Source organism: Chiloscyllium plagiosum, unplaced genomic scaffold (genome assembly GCF_037043375.1).
Source record: "Chiloscyllium plagiosum isolate Xiang-an unplaced genomic scaffold, Cpla_swu_hap1 HiC_scaffold_1, whole genome shotgun sequence".
Taxonomy (NCBI): domain Eukaryota; kingdom Metazoa; phylum Chordata; class Chondrichthyes; order Orectolobiformes; family Hemiscylliidae; genus Chiloscyllium; species Chiloscyllium plagiosum.
Genome location: NW_028270139.1, coordinates 9,918,871 through 9,946,262, shown reverse-complemented (window position 1 = coordinate 9,946,262; position 27,392 = coordinate 9,918,871). Strand labels below are relative to the sequence as shown.

General features: G+C 47.3%; 1 protein-coding gene across 5 annotated transcripts in view; it reads left to right on the top strand.

Moving 5' to 3' along the window:
• The window catches only part of znf827 (zinc finger protein 827), a 127,561-nt gene that overhangs the window by 6,682 nt on the left and 93,487 nt on the right, over positions 1-27,392 (top strand). For all 5 annotated transcript variants that reach the window (XM_043699079.2, XM_087975834.1, XM_043699088.2 and 2 more), the window contains exon 2: positions 25,841-26,854. In XM_043699079.2, coding sequence (XP_043555014.2) covers positions 25,841-26,854 — 1,014 coding nt within the window. The remainder of the gene's footprint in view (positions 1-25,840; positions 26,855-27,392) is intronic.

The window sequence follows — 27,392 nt, the reverse complement described above, 5'->3', positions numbered from 1 at the left end:
CCCACACACACTCTCACCCCCCCCACACACACTCTCACCCCCCCCACACACACTCTCACCCCCCCCACACACACTCTCACCCCCCCCACACACACTCTCACCCCCCCACACACACTCTCACCCCCCCCACACACACTCTCACCCCCCCCACACACACTCTCACCCCCCCCACACACACTCTCACCCCCCACCCACCCATACACTCTCACCCCCCACCTCCCACACACACTCTCACCCCCCCCACACACACTCTCACCCCCCCCACACACACTCTCACCCCCCCCCACACACACTCTCACCCCCCCCACACACACTCTCACCCCCCCCACACACACTCTCACCCCCCCCACACACACTCTCACCCCCCCACACACACTCTCACCCCCCCCACACACACTCTCACCCCCCACCCCCCCATACACTCTCACCCCCCACCTCCCACACACTCTCACCCCCCCCACACACACTCTCACCCCCCCCACACACACACACACTCACCCCCCTCCACACACACTCACCCCCCACCCCCCCATACACTCTCACCCCCCACCTCCCACACACTCTCACACCCCCCACACACACTTTCACCCCCCCCCACACACACTTTCACCCCCCCCCCACACACACTTTCACCCCCCCCACACACACTTTCACCCCCCCCACACACACTTTCACCCCCCCCACACACACACTCTCACCCCCCCACACACACTCTCACCCCCCCACACACACTCTCACCCCCCCCCACACACACTCTCACCCCCCCCCACACACTCTCACCCCCCCCCCACACACTCTCACCCCCCCCACACACACTCTCACCCCCCCCCCACACACACTCTCACCCCCCCCACACACTCTCACCCCCCACACCCCACACACACTCCCCCACCCCACACACACTCTCACCCCCCCACACACACTCTCACCCCTCCCCACACACACTCTCACCCCTCCCCACACACACTCTCTCCCCCCACGCCCCCACACACACACTCTCTCCCCCCACGCCCCCACACACACACTCTCTCCCCCCACGCCCCCACACACACACACTCTCTCCCCCCACGCCCACACACACACACTCTCTCCCCCCACGCCCACACACACACACTCTCTCCCCCCACGCCCACACACACACACACACTCTCCCCCCACGCCCACACACACACACTCTCTCCCCCCACGCCCACACACACACACTCTCTCCCCCCACGCCCACACACACACACTCTCTCCCCCCACGCCCACACACACACACTCTCTCCCCCCCACGCCCACACACACACACTCTCTCCCCCCCACGCCCACACACACACACTCTCTCCCCCCACGCCCACACACACACACTCTCTCCCCCCACGCCCACACACACACACTCTCTCCCCCCACGCCCACGCATACTCTCACCCGCCCCGCGCGCTCTCCCCCCCCCGCGCTCTCCCCCCCCGCGCTCTCCCCCCCGCGCTCTCCCCCCCCGCGCTCTCCCCCCCCGCGCTCTCCCCCCCCGCGCTCTCCCCCCCCGCGCTCTCCCCCCCCGCGCTCTCCCCCCCCCGCGCTCTCCCCCCCGCGCTCTCCCCCCCCGCGCTCTCCCCCCCCGCGCTCTCCCCCCCCGCGCTCTCCCCCCCCGCGCTCTCCCCCCCCGCACTCTCCCCCCCCGCGCTCTCCCCCCCCGCGCTCTCCCCCCCCGCGCTCTCCCCCCCCGCGCTCTCCCCCCCCCACCGCGCTCTCCCCCCCCGCGCTCTCCCCCCCCCCGCGCTCTTCCCCCCCGCGCTCTTCCCCCCCCCGCGCTCTTCCACCCCCGCGCTCTTCCACCCCCGCGCTCTTCCACCCCCGCGCTCTTCCCCCCCCGTGCTCTTCTCCCCCCCCCGCGCTCTTTCCCCCCCCGCGCTCTTTCCCCCCCCGCGCTCTTTCCCCCCCGCGCTCTTTCCCCCCCCGCGCTCTTTCCCCCCCCGCGCTCTTTCCCCCCCCGCGCTCTTTCCCCCCCCGCGCTCTTTCCCCCCCCGCGCTCTTTCCCCCCCCGCGCTCTTTCCCCCCCCGCGCTCTTTCCCCCCCCGCGCTCTTTCCCCCCCCGCGCTCTTTCCCCCCCCGCGCTCTTTCCCCCCCCGCGCTCTTTCCCCCCCCGCGCTCTTTCCCCCCCCGCGCTCTTTCCCCCCCCGCGCTCTTTCCCCCCCGCGCTCTTTCCCCCCCCGCGCTCTTTCCCCCCCCGCGCTCTTTCCCCCCCCGCGCTCTTTCCCCCCCCGCGCTCTTTCCCCCCCCGCGCTCTTTCCCCCCCCGCGCTCTTTCCCCCCCCGCGCTCTTTCCCCCCCGCGCTCTTTCCCCCCCCGCGCTCTTTCCCCCCCGCGCTCTTTCCCCCCCCGCGCTCTTTCCCCCCCGCGCTCTTTCCCCCCCCGCGCTCTTTCCCCCCCCGCGCTCTTTCCCCCCCCGCGCTCTTTCCCCCCCCGCGCTCTTTCCCCCCCCCGCGCTCTTTCCCCCCCCGCGCTCTTTCCCCCCCCGCGCTCTTTCCCCCCCCGCGCTCTTTCCCCCCCCGCGCTCTTTCCCCCCCCGCGCTCTTTCCCCCCCCGCGCTCTTTCCCCCCCCGCGCTCTTTCCCCCCCCGCGCTCTTTCCCCCCCCGCGCTCTTTCCCCCCCCGCGCTCTTTCCCCCCCGCGCTCTTTCCCCCCCCGCGCTCTTTCCCCCCCGCGCTCTTTCCCCCCCCGCGCTCTTTCCCCCCCCGCGCTCTTTCCCCCCCGCGCTCTTTCCCCCCCCGCGCTCTTTCCCCCCCCGCGCTCTTTCCCCCCCCGCGCTCTTTCCCCCCCCGCGCTCTTTCCCCCCCCGCGCTCTTTCCCCCCCCGCGCTCTTTCCCCCCCCGCGCTCTTTCCCCCCCGCGCTCTTTCCCCCCCCGCGCTCTTTCCCCCCCCGCGCTCTTTCCCCCCCGCGCTCTTTCCCCCCCCGCGCTCTTTCCCCCCCCGCGCTCTTTCCCCCCCCGCGCTCTTTCCCCCCCCGCGCTCTTTCCCCCCCCGCGCTCTTTCCCCCCCCGCGCTCTTTCCCCCCCCGCGCTCTTCCCCCCCCGCGCTCTTCCCCCCCCCGCGCTCTTCCCCCCCCCCGCGCTCTTCCCCCCCCCCGCGCTCTTCCCCCCCCCCGCGCTCTTCCCCCCCCCGCGCTCTTCCCCCCCCGCGCTCTTCCCCCCCCGCGCTCTTCCCCCCCCGCGCTCTTCCCCCCCCGCGCTCTTCCCCCCCCGCGCTCTTCCCCCCCCGCGCTCTTCCCCCCCCGCGCTCTTCCCCCCCGCGCTCTTCCCCCCCCGCGCTCTTCCCCCCCCGCGCTCTTCCCCCCCCGCGCTCTTCCCCCCCCGCGCTCTTCCCCCCCCGCGCTCTTCCCCCCCCGCGCTCTTCCCCCCCGCGCTCTTCCCCCCCGCGCTCTTCCCCCCCCGCGCTCTTCCCCCCCCCGCGCTCTTCCCCCCCCCGCGCTCTTCCCCCCCCGCGCTCTTCCCCCCCCCGCGCTCTTCCCCCCCCCGCGCTCTTCCCCCCCCCGCGCTCTTCCCCCCCCCGCGCTCTTCCCCCCCCGCGCTCTTCCCCCCCCCGCGCTCTTCCCCCCCCCCGCGCTCTTCCCCCCCCCGCGCTCTCCCCCGCCCCCCCGCGCTCTCCCCCCCCCCGCGCTCTTCCCCCCCCCGCGCTCTTCCCCCCCCCCCGCGCTCTTCCCCCCCCCCCGCGCTCTTCCCCCCCCCCGCGCTCTTCCCCCCCCCCGCGCTCTTCCCCCCCCCCGCGCTCTTCCCCCCCCCGCGCTCTTCCCCCCCCCGCGCTCTTCCCCCCCCGCGCTCTTCCCCCCCCGCGCTCTTCCCCCCCCCGCGCTCTTCCCCCCCCCGCGCTCTTCCCCCCCCCGCGCTCTTCCCCCCCCCGCGCTCTCCCCCCCCCGCGCTCTCCCCCCCCCCGCGCTCTCCCCCCCGCGCTCTCCCCCCCCCGCGCTCTTCCCCCCCCCCCGCGCTCTTCCGCCCCCCCGCGCTCTTCGCCCCCCCCGCGCTCTTCCCCCCCCCGCGCTCTTCCCCCCCCCGCGCTCTTCCTTCCCCCCCCGCGCTCTTCCCCCCCCCGCGCCTCCTCTCTCCCGCCCCCCCCCCCGCGCCCCCTCTCTCCCCCCGCCCCCCCCCCCCCGCGCCCCCTCTCTCCACCGCGGAGAATCATCCCTGAAGAAGGACTCATGCCCGAAACGTTGATTCTCCTGCTCCTTGGATGCTGCCTGACATGCTGTGCTTTTCCAGCAACACACTTTCAGCTTTGAGGAGGTGAAGCTAACTAGTTGAGGGGTTATGATCAAGAATATACTAGGGAGGTTTTTGTTAACCAATCAGCACCTTTTTCTCATGAAATATAAAGTGTTGTTCCCTTTTGTATTTTGACAATTTAGTTTCTGTCCTGTTGAATGCAAGACCAAAAGCTCCAAATGCATGTCACTGTTCTTCAGCAATGCTCAAGTTCTATATTGCCCAAACTCTTAGCATATACCAGATCACCCCAGAATTCATTCCTTGCCTGCAAGTCAATATAGATCAGTGTTGATTTTAAAATTCACATTCTTGTTTTCAAATTCTTCAAATTTCTTGCCCTTCGCTATCTCTAACCCTCGTCCAATTTCTCAATTCTTTGAGGTACTTACGCTGTTTGATTTTGGCTTCTCAAGTATTCCTGATTTTAATTACTAAATGGTGGCTGCATCTTAGGCTGCTTAAATTTCAAGTTCTGGAATACCTCCTTACACTTTTCCTCTTCAATTTGTTTTCGTCTTTTTAAAATGCTGCTTAAATCCTAACTTTTTGTCAAAGCATTTTGTCAACTGATCCAATATTTTCCTATGTGGCTGTCTGTCACATTATTTCTTATAGTGGTCCTATGAATCAGTTTGAGGCATTTCATTACTTTAAAGGCAATATTTTTATTTTTGTATTTGAGCATTGCTGACTGGGGAGACATTTATTGTCCATCCCAGTTGCCTTGAAGATTTGGTGTACTGCAGTCCAAGTGGTGTAGGCACATCTACAATGCTGATGGGGAATTTCAGCGTTGTGATCTAGTAACCATGAAGGAGTCATGATATGGTTCCAAGTTAGGATAGTGTCTGCTCCCCTTGGACTTTTGGGTGGTAAAGGTGACAGGTGTGGAAGGAACTGTCAAAATATCCTTGGCATATTGCTCCAGTTCATCTTGTTGTGGGTGCGTACTGCTGCCAGTGTGTGTCAGTGTTGGAGGAATAGAATCAAGGTGGTGAGGGAAGGAGTGGCAGTCACGTGGGCTCTTCTGTTCTGGATAGTTTCTTGAATGTTAGAGCTGCATTCATCCACACAAATGACAGTATCCTGTCACACTTGTGCCTTGTGGATGTGAAAGGTTTTAGGGAGTTGGCAGTTGATTTACTTGCGACAAATTTCCCATCTCTGACCTGCTCTTGTAGTCATTGTATTATTATGGCTGATTCAGTTTGGATTCTGGTCAACAGTAAACCCATCTTGTTGATTAGTGGGAGATTTGGTGATAATAACATTGATTGTTTTAAAAAAAGGAAATAGTTCTATTCTCTTCAGCTGTCTGGCAAGCATGTTACTTGCTGCTTGTTATCCCAAACCTGAATGTTATTGTGATTCCTCAAGGAATTGCACATAGTGCTGAACATTATGCAATTTTTTATGAAAAGCCCCACTTCTGATTTTGTGATGGAAGGAAGGCCATTGAAACAACCGAAGATGGTTTGGCTTGGGACAAAGCCTGAAGAACCCCTGCTGAGATGTCCCAGGACTGAGCTGTTTGATCTCCTCCAAGCATAATCTAGGTGTGATTCTAACCAGTGGAGGTATTTTCGTTTGTCCATTGACTCCATACAAACATATGAATTAGGAGTTTGAGTCGGCCAGTTAGCCACTTAAGCATTTTCTGTCATTTCGTAAGATCATGGCTGATCTGATTTTTTCTCCACATTCCTTCCTACCCACGACAAATATTCACTCTTTTATGAAGGATGTATCTCTCTCAGCCATATTGACTTTAGAGGAAGAACATTTCAAAGGCAGTTTATGAGAAAACCCTTATTTTCAAGGTAACTCCTTGTTCTACAACCTTGAGCAGAATATCCTTTGCTAGATCTCCTTGATGCCATTCAAATGCTGCTTTGAAGTCAGGACAGTCACTCTCACCTCTCCTGCAGAGTTCAGCTGCTCTTTCCATGTTTGGACCAACGCTGTAAATGAGATCAAAAGCTGAATAGTCCTGACAGAACCCAACCAAGTGTCAGTAATTAAGTTGATGCTGAGTAAGTGGTGCATGATAGCACTGTTTTGATGTTGATAAAAAGTAAGCTTTTGGATCATTAATTAGCTGAGCTAGATTTGTTCTGCTTTCTGTGAACAGGTAGGCCCAGTTGAGCAGCTGCATCTTATATGACTGCCAGTTCAGGTAATGAACATGAAAGTCACCTGTCCAGTCCATCTTCTGTGCCCATGCCATCTTACTGCTGCTTCCAGTGATGTTCAACATGGAGGGGTACTGATTCATCAGGTGTGGAAGGGGTTGTTAGATGGTAACCTACAGGAGGTTTCCTTGCCCTTGATGGACCTGATACCATGCGACTTCATGGAGTCAGTGTTGAGAATTCTCAGGGCAACTCTCTCCCACCACATGTACTACTATGCTGCTACCTTTAGTGGGCAAGAGGAGCTGGAAGAACGCAGCAAACCAGGCAGCATCAGAAGGCAGAGAAGTCGATGTCTCAGATAAGGAAGAAGGGTTATTTCCAAAACTATGACTTCTCCACCAGATGTTGCCTGGCTTGCTCTGTTCTTCCAGCCTCCTGCTTGTCTACTTTGGATTCCAGCATCTGCAGTTTTTTGTTTTGTCGCTACCTCTAGTGGGTCTGTTCTTCCATTAGGATAGGGGATATCCAAATGGTGATGGTGTTTGGTACATTGTAATTGTACATTGATTTGATCATTGCCTGGAAGTTGCTTGAATAGTGTGTGGGAAAGTTCTTCTAATTTTGGCACAGTCCCCCAGGTATTAGCTTGCCTAGTTCGCCAGCTTTGTGTCCTCTGCAATCTTGGAGATATAGCATTCTGTTTCTTAAACCAAACCAATATATACTGTGAATAATTGGGGTCCAAGGACTGAACCCTGTGGTACCCCACTAGTCACTCCCTCCCATTTGGAAGATGACCCATTTAACTCCTCTTTTGTTCCCTGTCTACCAACCAGTTCTCTGTCCATATCAGTACATAGACTTTAATTTTGCATGCTAATCTCTTGTCTGGAACCATACTGAAAACTTTCTGAAATTGCAAGTAAATTACATTATCTGGTTCCTCCTTATCAACTCTACTGGTTATATGCTCAAATATCAGTAGACCTGTCCAGCATAATTTCGCTTATGTAAATCCATACTGATTCTATCCAATCTTTTCAAATGCTCGGCCATTAAATCTTTTATAATGGACATTAGCATTTTCCCCACTGTTCATGTCAGGCTAGTTGGTCTATAGTATGCTGTTTTCTCTCCTTTTTTTAAATGATGGAGTTATATTAGCTACCTTCCAATCCATAGGGACCGTTCTAGGATCTATAGAATATTGAAATATGACCACCTATGCAGCTATTATTTCTAGGGCCACTTCCTTCGTAGTCTGGGATGTAGATTATGGGGCCCTGGAGATTTACTAGCCTTTAATATCATCAGTTTCCCTAACACCATTTTCCTACTAGTACCTGTACTGAATTTTTTCCTTCACTTCCTCCCTCTCATTGGTCCCTGTGTTTCCCAACATTTTTGAGATGCTATAAATGTCCTTCTTGGTAAAGACAAAACCAAAATGTGCATTTAATTGGTCTAGCATGTTTTTGTTTCCAATTATAACTTCCTCTCTGACTGTAAAGTGCCTACATTCGTATTCACTCCTCTTCTCCTCACATATCGACAGAAGCTTTTGCAATCAGTTTGTGTGTTCCCCACAAGCTTACTCTTGTTCTCTACTTTTCCCCTCTTAATCAATCCCTTGTCCTCTTGCCAAAATCTAAACTACTCCCAATCCTCACGTATACTGTCTCTTTTGGCTAATTTGTATGCACCTCCCTTGGTTCTAATATTTTGCCTAATTTCCCTTGTTAGCCATGGTCAGGCCACCTTTCTCATTTTTATTTTTGTGTCAGACAGGAATAAACAATTATCGTAGTTCCTCCATGCACTGTTTAAATGTGTGTCAATTCCTATCCACTGTGATCTTTCCAGACCCTAGTCTCAGAATCTAAAATTTCAGTCTCCATCTTAATGAATTCAAAAAAAACCAGGTTTCACTGGAATCAAACAACCACTGACAACAATGCCAGTGCTGATGTAGTGTGATGTCATTGATCTCATTAGAGGGGAAGGACTGGTGGTGGTTTAACCTGGAGATCACCATACCTCAGGTAAGGGAGTGTTTAGAAGACGAGCCCTTAATGGCTACCTCAGCAACTTTCCAAGTGTTGAAGTAAGTGATGAAAGGGTTGACTGAAAAGCATCAAAGGCACACCTGTTACAATAAGAGTGTTGAGCTTAGAGATGAAGTGATACCCTGAGATGTACAAAGGAAATAGTTATTCGCTGTCTGGAGACGAGAAAAGAGATACTGAAGTGTATCCATGCAAGCTGTCAAGGAACTGAATTGAGTCTAAGGAACACTAGAGAAGTGTTCTACTGGTCAAGAAAGAGAGCTCGTCATATGGAAAATGCAACATTAGCTGACTCATCAGAGTCCAAGAGTAGCTGTGAAGTAGATGAAAAGGAAGAAAAGTTGGATAGCCAGGAGCAGCCAGAACAGCTTTTAGTACAGATGAACTTGGTATTTGCGGGAAATGTTCAAGACAGAGTGAAGATTTGTTATTACATATTGAAAAATGTGCTGTTCGATGCTCTTACAATCCCTCCAGTAGTCTGGGCTTGCATTGAACAATTATGTTTCGGGTTAATGTAATTTGGTTAATTACTTCCTGTGTCATTTGTTGATTTAAGATTTTCTATATTGTGATAGGTGAAGAGTGGCAGTACCATTAACTGATTTAAACATAAGTAACCAGTACCTAATGCTATAGTAAGAATCTATTGAAAGTTTAGTAGACAGAAACAGAGCATCAGTCATGTTTATGAAGAATGGATTGATGAAAAATAGTAAGAAATTGGAGCAAATTGCAGGAATTATAAAAAAACATTCCTGTATGACGTGTCTTCTACATCAAATAGCAGTAATAATTGTGAAAGGGAAATTGAACCTGTGAAGTCAGAGTAACTTGGAGAGTTAAGGGACAACAACAAAGTACTAAGGGAACAAGGTTATAGTAATTGTAAATTCAGTGGTGTTTTACTAATAATACTTCTACATTTACATCAATAAAGCCATATAGCAGACCCTAGAATTGCATTTGTCGCAGGATGTGTTAAAAAAAGTTTACTAAACTAATAGCTGGAATAAATAGATTGGTTTATGAGGAAAGGCTAGGCCTGTATCTTCTAGAATTTAGAAGCATTAGAGGTGACTTAACTGAAACATAAAAGGTCCTGAGGGGACTTGACCAGATGGATGTCAAAAGGTTGTTTTCTCTTGTGGGAGAATAGAGAACTGGTGGTCATAGTTTAAAAATAGGGGTTTTCCCATTTAAGGAACAAGGAAGCATTTTTCACATGAGGGTTCAGAGTCTTTGGAATTCCCTTCCTGAAAAGTTAATGAATGCAGAGTCTTTAAGTATTTTAAGGCAGAAGTGGTTCCAATTCTTGATTACGCGGGGGATAAAAAATTATTGGGATATGCAAGAATGTAGAGTTGAGGTTAAATTTAGATCGAGTGGAGTAGGGTTGACGGGCCAAGTAGTCTAATGTTGTTCCTTGTTTGTATCTTTTCAGACTAAGTGGTACAAACCATCCAACAGTTGATGATACAAGATAGAAATACTCAAAAGCTGAAAAGCAACTTTAGACATGCTGGGAGTTTGAAAACAAACTGTCACGTTTCTGATTTCTGAATTTTCAGTCATTACCAGTATTCATTGATACACAGGTAGTTCTGGGATAACGTGCGTTTCAGCATTGCGATTTGGCTATACCGTCACTGAAGAATTAGGGAATGGTGTTTTTGAGAACACTTGCCTCTGATGGCAATAGTGATTCCAACAGGGATTGATTCACGTGCTTCGTTCTGCTCATATATCAATGTATGCGCTGTTCTGCGCATGTGCTGGTGTTAACGCTGTTCCGCGCATGCGTAATATTGGTGCCTGTCTTTGTGCCATTTTGCACATATGTGATGTCAGCACTGGCCTTCATGCCATTCTGCACATGCGCTTATGTCAGCTGCCAACATAGCAGCTTTCTGTGAGAGCTGCTGTACAGAGAGCAGTTTTCTTACATTTTTTAAACGTGTTAAATTTACTTTTGTTTAATTAATAAATATGATTTCAACCTTCATTTATGCTGTGCTATACTTTGCATTCGATGTTTGGTGCTTTTTGAGCGATTGTGAGTGATATTGTTTGCTGGTCTGCCCCTAATTCCACTTTTCCCATAGGCTCAATTATTTCTATTAAACGATTTTCTATTAAGTGAGGTTTCGCTGGAACTCAACTACAGTATTTTAGGAGAACTACCTGTATTGGAGTAAACAGCTGTTTTTGAATGATGGTCAAATGATGCTTTCATTTATTCTATTAATAAGAATTTTGCTTTGGTTTAAATAGTGATGTCACAGGAAAGATACGTTATCTAAATAGAACAAGAACGAAGTTCCATTCTGTTATGGGTGCATCTTTTTTTAATAACCTATTTTTTCGAATCAATCTGTTCAGAGATGTCATAATACACCTCCTGTAACAGGTGAGACACTACCACTGCATCAAAAGGGGGCCCCATTAAAGGTGCATAACAGTTTTAATTATATAGATACCAGAGCCTGTGAACTTTCACAAAAGCAAAATGCTACAGATACTGAAATAAAAGTAGAAAATGCTGGCAGTACTCAGCAGGTCAAGCAGTCTTTGTGAAAAGAGAAGTAGAACAGATGCTTTAATACCTTTCATAGAACATAGAACAATACAGCACAGAACAGGCCCTTCGGCCCACGATGTTGTGCCGAACATTTGGCCGAGCTGAAGCACCCATCCATGTACCTATCCAATTGTCACTTAAAGTTCGCCAATGATTCTGACTCTGCCACTCCCACAGGCAGCGCATTCCATGCCCCCACCATTCTCTGGGTAAAGAACCTACCCCTGACATCTTCCCTATACCTTCCACCCTTCACCTTAAATTTATGTCCCCTTGTAACACTCTGTTGTACCCGGGGAAAAAGTTTCTGATTGTCTACTCTATCTATTCCTCTGATCATTTAATAAACCTCTATCAAGTCACCCCTCATCCTTCTCCATTCCAATGAGAAAAGGCCTAGCACGCTCAACCTATCCTCGTACGACCTATTCTCCATTCCAGGCAACATCCTGGTAAATCTTCTCTGCACCCTCTCCAAAGCTTCCACATCTTTTCTACTACAGTACTCCAAATGTGGCCTAACCAAAGTCCTGTACAGCTGTAACATCACTTCACAACTCTTGAATTCAATCCCTCTGCTAATGAACGCTAATACACCATAGGCCTTCTTACAAGCTCTATCCGCCTGAGTGGCAACTTTCAAAGATCTATGAACATAGACCCCAAGATCCCTCTGCTCCTCCACCTTACTAAGAACCCTACCGTTAACCCTGTATTCCGCATTCTTATTTGTCCTTCCAAAATGGATAACCTCACACTTGGCAGGGTTGAACTTCATCTGCCACTCCTCAGCCCAGCTCTGCATGATATCTAAGTCCCTTTGCAGCTGACAACAGCCCACCTCACTATCCACAACTTCACCAATCTTCGTATCATCTGCAAATTTACTGACCCACCCTTCGACTCCCTCTTCCAAGTCATTAATAAAAATTACAAACAGCAGAGGACCCAGAACTGATCCCTGCAGAACTCCACTTGTAACTGGGCTCCAGGCTGAATATTTACCATCTACCACCACTCTCTGACTTCGACCGGTTAGCCAGTTTTCTATCCAACTGGCCAAATTTCCCACTATCCCATGCCTCCTGACTTTCCGCATAAGCCTACCATGGGGAACCTTATCAAATGCCTTCCTAAAATCCATGTACACTACATCCACTGCTCTACCCTCATCCACATGCTTGGTCACCTCAAAGAATTCAATAAGACTTGTAAGGCAAGACCTACCCTTCACAAATCCGTGCTGACTGTCCCTAATCAAGCAGTGACTTTCCAGATACTCATAAATCCTATCCCTCAGTACCCTTTCCATTACTTTGCCTACCACCGAAGTAAGACTAACTGGCCTGTAATTCCCGGGGTTATCCCTATTCCCTTTTTTGAACAGGGGCACAACATTCGCCACTCTCCAGTCCCCTGGTACCACCCCTGTTGACAGTGAAGACGAAAAGATCATTGCCAACGGCTCTGCAATTTCCTCTCTTGCTTCTCCCATAATCCTAGGATAAATCCCGTCAGGCCGGGGGGACTTGTCTATCTCAAGTTTTTCAAAATGTCCAACACATCTTCCTTCCTAACAAGTATCTCCTCTAGCTTACCAGTCCATTTCACACTCTCCTCTTCAACAATACGGCCCCTCTCGTTTGTAAATACTGAAGAAAAGTACTCATTCAAGACCTCACTTACCTCTTTCGACTCAATACACAGTCTCCCAGTACTGTCCTTGATCGGACCTACCCTCGTTCTCGTCATTCTCATGTTTCTCACATATGCATAAAATGCCTTGGGGTTATCCTTGATCCTATCCGCCAAAGATTTTTCATGCCCTCTCTTAGCTCTCCTAATCCCTTTCTTCAGCTCCCTTCTGGCTATCCTGTATCCCTCCAATGCTCTGTCTGAACCTTGTTTCCTCAACCTTATGTAAGCCTCCTTCTTCCTCTTTACAAGACATTCAACCTCTCTCATCAACCAAGGTTCCCTCACACGACCATCTCTTTCCTGCCTGACAGGTACATACATATCAAGGACACGTCGTATCTGTTCCTTGAAAAAGTTCCACATTTCCACGACATGTTTCCCTGACAGCCTATGCTCCCAACTTATGCTCCTCAGATCCTGTCTTACATCATCGTATTTACCCTTCCCCCAATTGTAAAACCTACCCTGTTGCACGCACCTATCTCTCTCCATAACCAAGGTGAAAGTCACAGAATTGTGGTCACCATCACCAAAATGTTCACCCACTAACAAGCCCATCACTTGTCCCAGTTCGTTACCAAGTACCAAATCCAATATGGCCTCCCCTCTGGTCGGGCCATCTACATACTGAGTTAGAAAAGCTTCCAGTACACACTGCATAAACACCGCCCCATCCAATCTACTTGATCTAAAGAGCTTCCAATAATGTTTGGAAAGTTGAAATCGCCCATGACAACTACCCTGTGGCTTCTGCACCTTTCCAAAATCTGTTTCCCAATCTGTTTCTCCACATCTCTGCTGCTATTTGAGGGCCTATAGTAAACGCCCAACAAGGTCACTGCACCTTTCCTATTTCTGACTTCAGCCCATACTACCTCCAAAGGCAGATCCCCCTCGAACTGCCTTTCTGCAGCCGTTATACCATTTCTAATTAGCAACGCCACCCTCCCTCCTTTTTTACCACCCTCCCTAATCTTACTGAAACATCTGTAACCAGGAACCTCCAACAACCATTCCTGTCCCTCTTCTATCCACGCTTCCGTGATGGCCACAACATCGTAGTCCCAGGTACCGATCCATGCCTTAAGTTCACCCACCTTATTTCTGATACTCCTTGCATTGAAGTATACACACTTGAGCCCATCTCTGTGTCCGCAAGTACTTCCTGTCAGTGCTACCTTCTCCACAGCCTCCCTACATTCTTGGACATCGTGACAAACAGCTATATTACTTGCTGGACTATGTCTGGATCCCATCCACCTGCCAAATTAGTTTAAACCCCCCCAAAGAGTGCTAGCAAACCTACTTCCCAGGATATTGGTGCCCTTCTGGTTCAGGTGCAACCCGTCCTGCTTGTACAGGTCCCACCTTCCCCAGAATGCAGTCCAATTGTCCAAATACCTGAAGCCCTCCATCCTACACCATCCTTGCAGCCACATGTTCAACTGCACTCTCTCCCTATTCCTTGCCTTACTGTCACGTGGCACCGGCAACAACCCAGAGATAGCGACTCTGTCCGTCCTAGCTTTTAGCTTCCAGCCTAACTCTGAGCTCCTGAATGACTTCCCCACCCCTCTTCCTACCTATGTCGTTGGTGCCAACGTGCACCACGACTTCTGGCTGCACATCCTCCCCCTTAAGGATTCTGAAGACACGGTCCGAGACGTCTCGGTCCCTGGCACCCGGGAGGCAACAAACCATCCAAACCACCCATGTCCACAGAACGGCCTGTCCGTCCCTCTAACTAAAGAGTCTCCTATAACTAGCGCTCTTCTCCTCTCCCCCTTTCCCTTCTGAGCCTCAGAGCCGGACCTCGTGCCAGAGACCCAGTCACTGAAGCTTACCCCTGCTAGGCCGTCCCCCCCCAACAGTATCCAAACCGGTATACTTATTGTTGAGGGGAACGACCACAGGGGATTCCTGCACTGCCTGCTTCCTCCTCTTCCCACCTCTAACTGTTACCCAGCTACCTCTGTTCTCTGGCGTAACTATGTCCCTGTAGCTTCTATCTATCACCCTCTCAGCCTCTCGAATAATTCTCAGTTCATCCAACTCCAGTTCCAGTTCCCTAACTCGTTCTGTGAGGAGCAGGATCTGACTGCATTTCCTGCAGATGAAGTCGGCAGGAGTATCGGTGGTCACCCCTGCCTCAAACATCCTGCATCATTCAGTGATTGGAAATATTAGAAATGTACTATGTTTTAAACAGTTGAAATTGGGATAAGGCATTTAAAAAAGAACACCTGGACTCAGCAAGATGGCAGTGATTCTGTAAAACTGCTGTGGACAGCTCTGCCTCACAGCCAAGGCATACTGGTGTTTTTTGCCACCCCTGGCCAACCTATGTGGTGGAATTGTTAGTTTAAAACCTTACAGAACATATATTTATTAATATTTGGGAGTGGGAAGGATGCTGAAGGGAAAAGGAGTGAGCAACAGCAGCAGGGAGGACCCTGCAGCACCTACCGCACCAAAGTCTGCAGCAGCAGCAGCCTCTCATGAACCCATCAGGGACCTGACAGACTCTCAAGAATTGGCTGTGGCGATGGAGAGATTTACCTTGAAAGTTGGGGCTGCGATTGAGGAGATCTGTGGGAAAATTTGTGCCCAGGTCCAACCTATTGCATCCATGCTGCAGAAGCATGAGCAGGAGATCCAGGGCCTCGGGGAGAGGCTGGAGGAGGTGGAGAGTCGAACTAAGGCCTCGGAAGTTGCGATGGAGTCCTCATCCAGTCGGATCCAGTTCCTGGAGCGAGAGGTTGTGGGTCTTGAGACCATATCGACGACCTCAAAAATATAGGTCGGAGGGTAAATCTCGGAATTGTTGGGCTCCCTGAAGGTGAGGAAGGTCAGCAGCCAGTCAGCTTCTTTGAAAGCTGGCTGCCGATGTTTTTGGGCCTTCACATCGAGTCCAGCAGGCTGCAGATTGACTGTGCAGCTTTAGTTTGAAAGAGGAAGTCCTTCAGTGAAGTTAAAAAGAGGCTGAGGACCCTGGGCATCCAGTACTCCATGAGGTACCCCGTAGTGCTCCATTTCAGCCACGAGGACTCAGCTTATACATCTGACTCAGCGGATAAAGCTAAAAACTTTGTCAACACTTTAAAATAGACGGATTGGCCTGAAGAATACGGTTAATGTTTGTTCTCTTTTCCTTCTTTCCCCAAGTTTTCCCTTTTTTTAATTCCTTCCTCTTTCCCTAATAATTTCTTTGTTTGGAAAGGGGGGAGAAAACCTTGGAATAAGTTGTTCTTTTTTTTAATAACTGGATTTTCTGATGGGAAATTTTGTGAATGTTCTTTGTTGTCTCCCTGTTTTTTGGTTTGTTCTGTTTCTCTTTTAGTTACAAGTAGGGGTGATATGAAGCCAGGGATGGGTGGAGTGCTCATCCTGACTTGTTCTTTTTTCTGTTGATTTAAGAACCATCTTTTTTTTTCTGGCCTAAGGCTGGGGCACAGTCCGGGTTTGAAGGAGCTGTGAAGGAGGGGATGGGTAGGGGGAGTGCCCCCTATGGGCAGGGGGAAGAGTCCTTCCATTCAAGGTTTTATAGTTGGTTTTCTTCGTAGTTTTTTGGTAGTTGTTTATAGTTATGATAGAGTAGTTTTTGTACATATAGTTCTTCAACTTTATTTAATTGTATTCGGCGCTTTGTAAGCAGGGTTCTCCCTCCGAGGGGTTCAAGGGTCTTTGAAAGGGGATATGGCTAAGTGGCCTATTAAATGGTGCACCTGGAATATTAAGCGAAGTCATTCGCCTGTTAAAAGGAAAAAAGTGCTCTCTAGCCTTAAGAGGGAAAGGGTTAACACCTTGATGGGGAACACCTGAAATTACAACAGGGGGTTTATGACTGGGTATTCTTTTCATTCTTTTCTACTAAAAGTAGGGGAGTGGTGGTACTTATTCAGAAAAATCTTCCGTTCACATTATTAGAGCAGGTGAAAGGTGAGCAGGGACAGTTTGTGATACTTAAAGCCCTGATACATGGGGAGGAATATGACATTTTAAACGTCTACTGTCCTCCGGCGCATCCCCTCAAATTTTTGATTAGTGCTTTCTCGAAGTTGAGTGCTTTTATAACACAGCACATTATTAAAGGGGGGGATTTTAATTGTCCTTTGGATCTGACAGTGGGCACGTTGCCTTGTGGGCCCCCAAATATTTCTTCGCAGGCCAAGCAGGTGGTTGACTTATGAGAGAAGTTGGGACCAGTGGATATTTGGAGATGTCTTCACCCTACTGGCAGGTACTTCACCTTTTTTTCAAAACCACATAAATGGCACCTCTTTCTGGCTCCCTCAGCCCTTCTGGATTCGATTGTGCGTTGTAAAATTGGGAATATAGCTATCTCCGATCACGCGACAGTATATTTGGAGATTAAGGCCAAGAGTGAAGGGCTAGGTTTTTCTCCTTAAGGATTCCAAATTTGTGGAATACTTTTTGAAGGAGTTTCAGGAATTCTTGACTATCAATTCAGGCACGGCTAGTAGTCCATCTATGGCACACTGCTAAGGTCTTTGCTAAGGAATTAGTTATTTCTAATTCGGCTAGCCGGAAACGACAGGAGGAGGAACGTCTACTTGAGACGTGGTTGAAAGCCGTCGAGACGGCACATTTTGCACGGCCTTTGGTGACTAAGTTACAGCGGATCACGGCCCTCCAGGCTGCCTTGAATTCAATACTGACACAGAATGCAAAGAAAGAACTTGCTTTTGCTAGATAAAGGCTGTTCGAATATGGGGATAGGCCAGGGAAGTATTTAGCATACCTGACTAGGAAAAAGCATGCTCCCCAATCCATTACTGCAATCAGACACAGCGCCAGGGTCCTTACATATGATGCTAAAAAGATTAATGAGTCTTTTCAGAGCTTTTACTCTGAATTGTATCAGTCGGAAGGCTGAGAGGACAGGAGGGCTAAAATGGAGACCTTTTTTAAGAACCTGGACCTCCCAGAGGTAACTTTGGAACAGGCCTTTCTCCTTAATGCCCCCTTGACAGTTCAGGAACTACAGGAGGCGGTTGGGCAACTTCAGAGTGGGAAGAGAGAGAAGCTAATATTTCCTTAATTCTTAAGAGGGGGAAGGTTCCTGAGGATTGTGCCTCAAACAGGCCCATCTCTCTCTATTAAATTCAGATTTCAAGATTCTGTCCAAGGTCCTGGTGCTGAGATTGGAAAAGGTGTTGCCCCATATTGTTAAAGCGGACCAGACAGGCTTTATAAGGGACTGTAGGTCCTCTAATAATATTAGACAGTTGCTGAATATGGTCCATGTTTGTCAGCAACGATCGATTCAGGGGTTGGTGATTTTCTTAGATGCAGAGAAAGCATTTGACCGGGTGGAATTACCTTTTTTTATGTCTTAGAACAGTTTGGGTTGGGTGGAGGTTTTATGTCTCCACCGTCTGGCCGTGGTCACCACGAACTGGGTGAAGTCTGGGAATTTTAGGATTGGTAGGGGGGTAGTTGGCAAGGCTGCCCCCTCTCACCGTTGTTGTTTACGTTGGTGATAAAGCCGCTGGCAGAAGCCATTCGTCAGCAACATAACCGCTCCGGAAAAGTGGGATAGAGGGCATACAAGATTATATTGTATGCGGATGATGTTCTTCTGTTTTTATCGAACCCAATGACCTCTGTACCCCATTTGATGCAATGTATCAATTCATTTGGGGCTATTTCAGGATATAAGATTAACTTTGCAAAATTGGAGGCTATGCCTTTAGGGATTCTCAAGGATGTGCCAGAAGTTGAAGGTGGCCCTAAGTTCCCTTTTAAGTGGTCACGGGCAGGGTTCCAATACCTAGGCATTTTTTATTACCCCAAGTTTGATCTGTTATTTCGGACTAACTTTGCTCACTTGCTCGACAATATTAGGCGAGATCTCCAGAGATGGGAGGCTCTTCCAATTTCATGACTGGACCGAATATCTCATTAAGATGAATGTTCTTCCTCGTTTGCTTTATCCCATGCGTATGCTCCCTAGAATGTTTCCTAGGTCAAAGCTGCGGAAGATTATGGAATGGTTTGGTTCCTTTGGCATCTTGGGCGGCCCCTCATCAAGCTTACGAAATTTCAGTTGCTACAAGGAAGGGGTGGGGGGGTGGGGTAGGAGTTGATTTTCCAGACATCAGAGGTATTATTGAGTTCCCTGCTCTCCTTTGCCTGTGATTGAGGGTAGGTAGTGATCCAAACTCAGTATGGCTGGATATATTGAGGCCTCCCAGACCAAGTGACCTCTTATTAACCTATTGTTCATGAATAAGATGAGGACAGTTATGGACCATTGCCGGAACCCCATTGTCATTCATATAGTCAAGGCATGGAGGGCGATGCGTCAGAGTGAGGGTTGTTTATCCAAGACTTCGCCACTTACACCTAAGATGTCATGCCAGGGTTCCAACCAGGGATGATGGACTCGGGGTTCAAACTATGGGCAGCGAGAAGAGTTTCTAGTTTGGGAGACTTGTTTGAGGGGGAGATCATGATGTCTTTTGAGCAACTGAGCCGCAAATACAGGTTGTCTAGTAGAGATCTTTTCCGTTTTTTTCAGGTTAGGGATTTCATCCAGAAGAAGATTACGCTTCTCATTAAGCCCTAGAAGCCCGAGACGGAAAGGCTGTTGCTACGTCCCACAAGCACCCTTTTGGTTAGTGCCCTCTATTGCCTGCTGGGTGGCAGGGCCTGGCAGGATATTAACCAGTTATGAGAGTTCTGGGAGCAAGAGCTAGGAGTGGAGATCTCTTCTGAAACATGGGAAAACATATGGGAGAATGCTCGAAAGATCTCAATCTGTAATAGGACCTGCGTTACGCAGTTAAAAGTCCTACACAGGGCTCATCTGGCACCAGACTGTCTGGCCAAGTTTAAAAAAGGGGCATCTTCAGTGTGTCCCAAATGTAAAATAAGTGTAGGTACTCTTACCCATTGCTTCTGGACATGCCATAGGCTCCATGTTTATTGGAGCACTGTGGTGGGAGAGATTTGGAGGGTATTGAGGACTGAATTCAAAGTAGACCCAATATCTTTCCTCTTAGGTCTACCAAATTTACCATCTTTAGATGGGTATGGGAAGAAACTATTTAATATTCTTGCATACTGTGCATGGAAGAATATTCTGATGAACTGAGTCTCTGACAACCCGCTGGGCTTGCTGGGATGGCGGAAATTAATTATGGAGCACATTTCCTTGGATTTTTTTACAAACATGGTACAAACACGCCGAACACAACTAAATAAAGTTGAGGAGTCGAAGAACTACATATACAAACGTAGTGCACCACACAACAGACCATGGCAGCCCTACTTGAGTTATTTGGAAATAGATTTGTCAGTTATCTTAACTAGGGCGTTTGTTTAACCAGGATGGCTAGGTTTGTCAAGCCCTGGGCCCTGGATGAGGTCTCCTGAGTTAATACGGGTATATATACAATGCTCCCATTCCTTTGTTTGGGAACTCTGCGCCGAGCATAACTGTTCTGTACTTTGTGGGTTTTTTTGATGTATTAGTTATTTCCTTATTTATTGGTGTTGCTTTGCACAGTGTTAGGGTTTGTTTTGTATTATAGGGTAGGTTAGTAGTTAGCAGACAGTAGTTGTATTGTAACTTCTTTTTTCTTTTTATTATACTGGTATTTGTTATTGATTGTATTTTTCAATAATTTTATATGTTTGTAAAGTTAAAAAAAATTGCTAATAAATATATTTACAAAAAAAACCCCATCTGTGATGGGGTTGCATGTGGGAGATGTTAACTGACAAATAGCTGGTGTTGCAGAGTTGGACTATTTTTTTTACACCGAATAGTCAGTGTGTGGCATTTACTGCCCGAGGAAGTGTGGATGCAGGTACAATAGCACCGTTTAAAAAAACATTTGGATAAGTACGTGAGAAGGAATGATGTGGACTCAAATGCAGGCAGGTGGGGCGAGTTTAGTTTGGGAACATGGTCAGCATGGACTAGTTGGACTGAAGGGTCTGTTTCCATGTTGTATAACTATAACGATAGAAATAGAGTCATAGAGATGTATAGCACAGAAACAGACCTTTTAGTCCAATTCGTCCATGTCAGCCAGATATCCTAAATTAATTTGGTCCCATTTACCAGCACTTGGCCCATATCCCTCTAAACCCTTCCAATTCATAATACCCATCCAGATGCTTTTTAAATGTTGTAATTGTACCAGCCTCCTCCACTTCCTCTGACAGCTCATTCCATACAAGCATCACCCTCTGCTTGAAAATGTTGCCCCTTAGGTCCATTTTAATATCTTTCTCTTCTAATCCCAAACCCATGCCCTCTAGTTCTGGACTTCCCCACCCTAGAGAAAATACCTTGTCTATTTATCCTAACCAAGCCCCTCATAATTTTATAAACCTCTATAAAGTCACCCCTCAGCCTCTGATGCTCCAGGGAAAACAGGCCAAGCCTATTCAGCCTCTCTCTATAGCTCAAATCCTCCAACCCTGGTAACATCTTTGTAAATCTTTTCTGAACCCTTTCAAGTTTCACAACATTCTTCCTATAGGAGGGAGACCAGAATTGCGCACACTATTTCAAAAGTGGCCGAATCAACGTCCTGGACAGCTGCAACATGACTTTCCAACTCTTGTACTCAATGTTCTGACCAATGAAGGAAAGCATACCAATGCTGCCTTCACTGTCCTATCTACCTGAGACTCCACAAGGATCAGAGTAACTGGTAGAGTGCTTGTAACAGGTAGATTTATGCATCCCAAGAGCTACTCGTACTTATGACATCCCAGAGAGGCCATTAATGAATCTTGGATTGTACCTCTTCACACTCTCAGAAATGAATTCATTTTATTATCAACTCTATTCTGGCTAACAGTTTGACAGGTTGGTATGGAAGAACTACCAGTGAGTTTGTAGAATAACCAGAAGTACAACTGTGTATTAGGTACGGTATTCGAGTGGGAATGACCGTCTTATCATAAGTGCAGAATTTAAGTGGATCGTAAAGGATTGGGATGTTGGGCACTGTGCATCATCTCTAATTTATATTCCCAATTGAATAGAAAGACTAAAGTGACAGTGAATATTGCCAAAGGAATCATAATGAAATTGAGCAAAATCCAGCATAGACTTGTACAAGACAACCCACGTTGAGGGCACGGGAAATATTCTAGTTCGTAGACTAATGTCATGCCATATCCTAACCATTCTACCAATTGTATAAAAGCTACTGCTATCAGGAAGCATAAGACAATCAAAGTGAAAAAGCAAAGCCAAGCCATGGGCAGAGCTGAAGAGAGAAGAGATAGTCAGACTAAATGTTCAATGCGGTTAATGAATTAGCCTATGTAGCAAGTTGTCATCTGTAAGACCAATTATCATTTCAGTTGTATGCAGTACATGTTGAACAACCTGATGCATGCCTGCAGTTGCAATGATCTGCATACAACTGGAGAAGCTGTTCCTTGATACAGGCAATTGATTAGGAAGATATGTCACATCTGCACAGAGTATGAGATGACCATCAGTCCCGCACGTCCACAAACACCCTGGGCTCACTGATCTCTGGAGTCCTAGCAGAAGCAGTAATGCAAAGGTTAGAACAAACAGTCTTACCACAAATTCAACCCAAACTCTGGGTCAGATATGTTGATGACACCTTTGTAATCATTAAAAACACAGAAATAGAGAAAACACACGGGATCATCAACGGCACACTAATAGGAATGCGATTCACGAGAGAAGAAGAAAAGGATAACCGACTCCCATTCCTAGACATGATGGTACAGAGAACACCGAACGGAGAATTCACCTCAAAGGTATACAGGAAAACCACACACACAGACCAAGTCCTGAACTATGAAAGCAACCACCCCAACACACACAAACGAAGTTGCATCAAGACACTATTCAAAAGGGCCACAACACACTGCAGCACACCAGAACTGCAAAAAGAGGAAGAGGAACACCTGTACAAGGTATTCACCAAAAACGGATACCCGCGCAATTTCATCAACAGATGCCTAAGAGAAAGACAACGGAACGAGGACATGCCGCAACTCAAAGGACTAGCCACACTACCATACATCAGGAGCATTTCAGAACTGACAGCCAGACTACTGCGAACACTAGGACTTATAACAACACACAAACCAACAGCGACCCTCCGACAACAACTCACCAGAACGAAGGACCTGATATCCAGCATGAGCAAAACTAATGTAGTTTACAAAATCCCATGCAAGGACTGCAGAAAACACTACATAGGACAAACAGGAAGACAGCTAACGATCCGCATCCATGAACATCAACTAGCCACGAAACGCCACGACCAGCTATCCTTAGTAGCCACACACGCAGACGACAAGCAACATGAATTCGACTGGGACAACACTACCATTATAGGGCAAGCCAAACAAAGAACAGCCAGGGAATTCCTAGAAGCATGGCACTCATCCACAAACTCCATCAACAAACACATCGACCTGGACCCAATGTACTGGCCACTACAGCGGACAGCTGAAACTGACAACCGGAAGTGGCAGGGACAGGCCACTATAAATGCCGGAGGAAACACCACAGAAGTGCTTCACAGGAGGCTCCCAAGCACTGAGAATGTCACCTAGACAGGGGACGAAACGTTTGCAACAAAAATTTCCAGCTCGGCGAACAGAACCACAACGACGAGCACCCGAGCTACAAATCTTCACCCAAACTTTGAACAAACCAATAATTAGCAACAACCAATACCATAGAAGCCATACTTGCACAGGGATGGAAAATCACCCAAGAAACTGGTAGTTGTGAGTGGAACATCAGCAACACATGCATATCATTTGAAGACTGTCATAGAGTCATACAGCACAGAAACAGACCCTTTGGTCCAATTCGTCCATGCCGCCCAGATATCCTAAATTAATCTAGTCCCATTTGCCAGCATTTGGCCCATATCCCCCTAAACCTTTACTATTCGTAGCCATCCAGATGCCTTCTAAAAGTTTGCAGTCCATGCTGAACATAATCCTCCCCACTAGTCCCACCTGCCTGCTCCTGACCCAAATCCCTCCAAACTTTTCCTATTCATGTACTTACCCAATGTCTTTTAAATGTTGTAATTGTACCTACATCCACAAATTCCTCTGAAAGTTCATTTCATACACGAACCACCCTCTCCTATCATCTTAAAAATGTGCCTCCAGTCATAAAATCCCCATTCTTGGAAAAAGATAACCACCATTAACTGTACCTATACCCTTCACTATTTTATAAGCTTCCAAATGATTGCCTCGCAATCTTCTACGCTCCATCGTATCCAGTCTTTCTTTATAACTCAAACCTTGCATGATTTAAGGTGTTGCATGCAGTGCAGAGACTGACAAAAATGAGACCGATTAGAATTAATACACTAATTTGTTAATGAGTAATTTTCTTTGCTATGCATGGATATTGAGCAACTTTGAAAATGATAGTGTTGTTTTTTGCTTTATAGAAAGGGGGATATTTGGAGCAAGGCATTTTATACCCAGTTTCCTGATTGGCTTGATATAATTATGTGACCTCTACAGCTGTATGCCTCCACTTCTGGTGTGTTTTTTTTAAACATTAGAATGAGCAGCCATTAAACACAACACTTGAAGCAGTGCTAAATATTGATCTCACTGTTGACCTTTATTTCACACGCTGCTCCATGGCAGGTGGGAAGAAACATCTAATGTCGGTTAGTTAGATGTTCACTCATTTAAGCTTCAACTTCCTTTTAGGGTAAGGAGCACTGCTTGTATTACTTGTTCACTATAGCCAACCAGTTTTACTTTGCATTTGTTATATGAAGAGAGAATACAGATGTTCAATTTTTTTTTTTGAAACCAGTCTTTTTTTGGAAAAGAATCAAAGAATAATCACTTTCTCTGATAATTGCAGTGTCAGTTTGATTTGAACATTTTGCTCATCCCATGCAGAGAAAGTTGTGATTGTTGAACTTTTATGGGAAGAGAGTGACGATAATTTGTTTATATGCTTATGATATCAAAAGGGGAAGCCACAACTTTAGTAAGTTTAAAGTTCAATGTGAGAATAAACAACATGCAGATTTAATTGTGCTTTAAATTTGCAGAGTTTCTGTTTACTCTCTTTTTTTTGAAAATATATACTATCATCCCATGATGACAATAAGAAGCAGTGCTTTAAATTCATTATGGTTGTTGAACTTCATCCATACACTTTCATGTCATTATCTTCACTCTTGCCGAATTCTTGGAAAATGGTTATGTTATTCTAAGTTATTTGAGAGTACTGCACTTGGTGCATCAGCATTGCCATTGCTGGATGAGGCAAAACCCAAAACAAAGATTAATATTATGGGGCATTTGTTTACATCAACTTATAAAGCCTTACGATTTTGGCGCACTGTTTTATTTTGAAAGAGAGGCAGTTGCTCTTTACTCGCAGCCCTACAAATGTCGTGTCATGTCTTTGGGTATTCACTCATTTTCCTTTGAAAGCTATTGTTAACTGTTGAACCGCCCTTTTCAGGCAAGTTAATCCAAATGGGAACAACTCACTGCATGAAACAGTTTGTTTGTTTCTCCATGGTTCTTTTCCCAATTATTTTTAAATGTGCTTCTTTAAGTTACTGACCACCTGCCAATGGAAACAGTTCTTTATTTACTCCATATAAATCCCCTATAATTTAGAGCACCTCTAATGACTTTACCTTCCCTTTTTCCAATCTAAGGGGAATCCATCATCATCTTTAGTCTTTGTGCATAACTTAAGTCCTTCATCCCTGGAACTATTCTAGTAAATTTTCCCTGCATCGTCTTCAAGGTGTCGCCAACCTTCTTAAAATGTAGTGTCCAGAATTATTGTTTCAGCAGGGGCCTGTATTCAACAAATACATCAGTTGGATTTTTATTTTCAAACAAGGTTGAATAAAACTGCAAACAGTGCAAGCCCAGCATATTTATATGGTATAACTATTCCGTGACTTTTTATGGTCTTAAACTAATCAACCAAGATGATTCTTGAATTCTGGGAACATTTAGGTTTTTCTGTTGTATCGCGTATATGTGCAGATAAATTACCTCATAGAAATAAGATAACAATAACAATATTGTATAATATTTGACTATAGTACATGTTCCAATTTCATTTTAAGATGGAAATGAAGATGAAGCAGGAGGAGAACTGGGTGAAGAGGAAAATTGGTTTGGAAATGCCTCTGATACTCCTTCTGAAATCTCCTATTTAGATGTGCAAGAACACCTTAATGTGTCACCTGGAAATAAACTACAAGAAGAGGAAACCTCCCCAGAAAGCTCCTTGGGAAGTACAACTCCCATAAGGAACTCCTTGGAGCTGCTAATTTCTGAAAATGAACAGTTCAAAGACACTTTAGACAAACAGGATGCGTTGTCACCTGTTCCATCACCGCTGTTGCACGAAATGGGATCCCATATATTACATAAACCTATGAGTAGCAACTTGAGACGTCTGCTGGAGGCTGGGTCAATCAGTGCCAAGCCTGATTTGGGAGCTACAGAAAAAGATGATTCTGCAGTTGCTCTTGGTTCAGCTTTGCCTGTGCCCCCATCATCCACTCATGCACTACAACTAAGTGCTCTTGCCAGGAAGTTAGCTGCTAAGCAGGAGCAAAGTAATAACTTTAGTCCAAGTAACAATTTTATGTGGAATCAGGATATTTGGTTGCAAAATTCATCATCTTGTAGTTTATCACCAGCTTCAGCTACACAGAAACTTAAGGCTGCTGCAAATGCTGTTCGTCTGGACAAAAGTCTTTCAAGGGAAGAGGAGCCAGTGAGATTTAGTCCATACTCATCGCCTTATAACCCCATAGAAAAACAGTCTGCTAGTTCTGCATTGGCTGCTCTCTCAAAGAAAGTCAGTGAAAGAAGCCTGTCTTCTGCTCATGATCATAAGCGTCCAGGAAGCACTTTCCTTTCTCTGGCCTCAATGACCTCATCAGCTGCACTACTGAAAGAAGTTGCAGCAAGGGCTGCTGGGAATATGTTGGTTGAGCGAAAAGGTCAACTGATCCCAGGAGACACCTTACAGTCTTTGGAAGTGAAACAAGAAAAGCTGATTCCATCAGTTCCTGTAGAGATGTTGATGCCAACTGCCAAACAGAAGACACTGAAGTCAACCAATAAAGGTACGTGCTGTCAAAAGTATGAGTTGAAGTTCAAATATGGTTTTCTTTTTTTATTTCGGTATCTTTTGTAAATTGATTTTTTTTTTGTCGTGCATATGCATTTTGGTATTCTCTAGCTGTACCAAGACAACCTAAATTTAGACATTAAAGGCAGAGACGCTTACGTTGAATTTATATTTAGGTAACCAGGAAGTATAATGTTCTATTGACAAGAAGTATTACTTGTGTACCTTTTTTTAATATTTGTAGTCAGCACATATGAAATTCTGCCATGAGTACTAGTAAACTATTTGGTAATGGGTTGCAATATGGTCCAGGTTTTCCTATCTCAAGTGCTGGAGATGGAGATTTCTTTTAAAAAAGAGCTAGTGTTGCTAAAAAAAAGTATAATTCTATATTATTTTTGATTCCATCGCAAAGTGTTTATTCCCAGAGCAAGTTGTCAGATTATTTGTTCAATATCCATCTTTAACCCCTTATTTCCTCCAGATAAACCTTGGGAACACTGACAATATCTTTGATCTCACAATAACCTCAG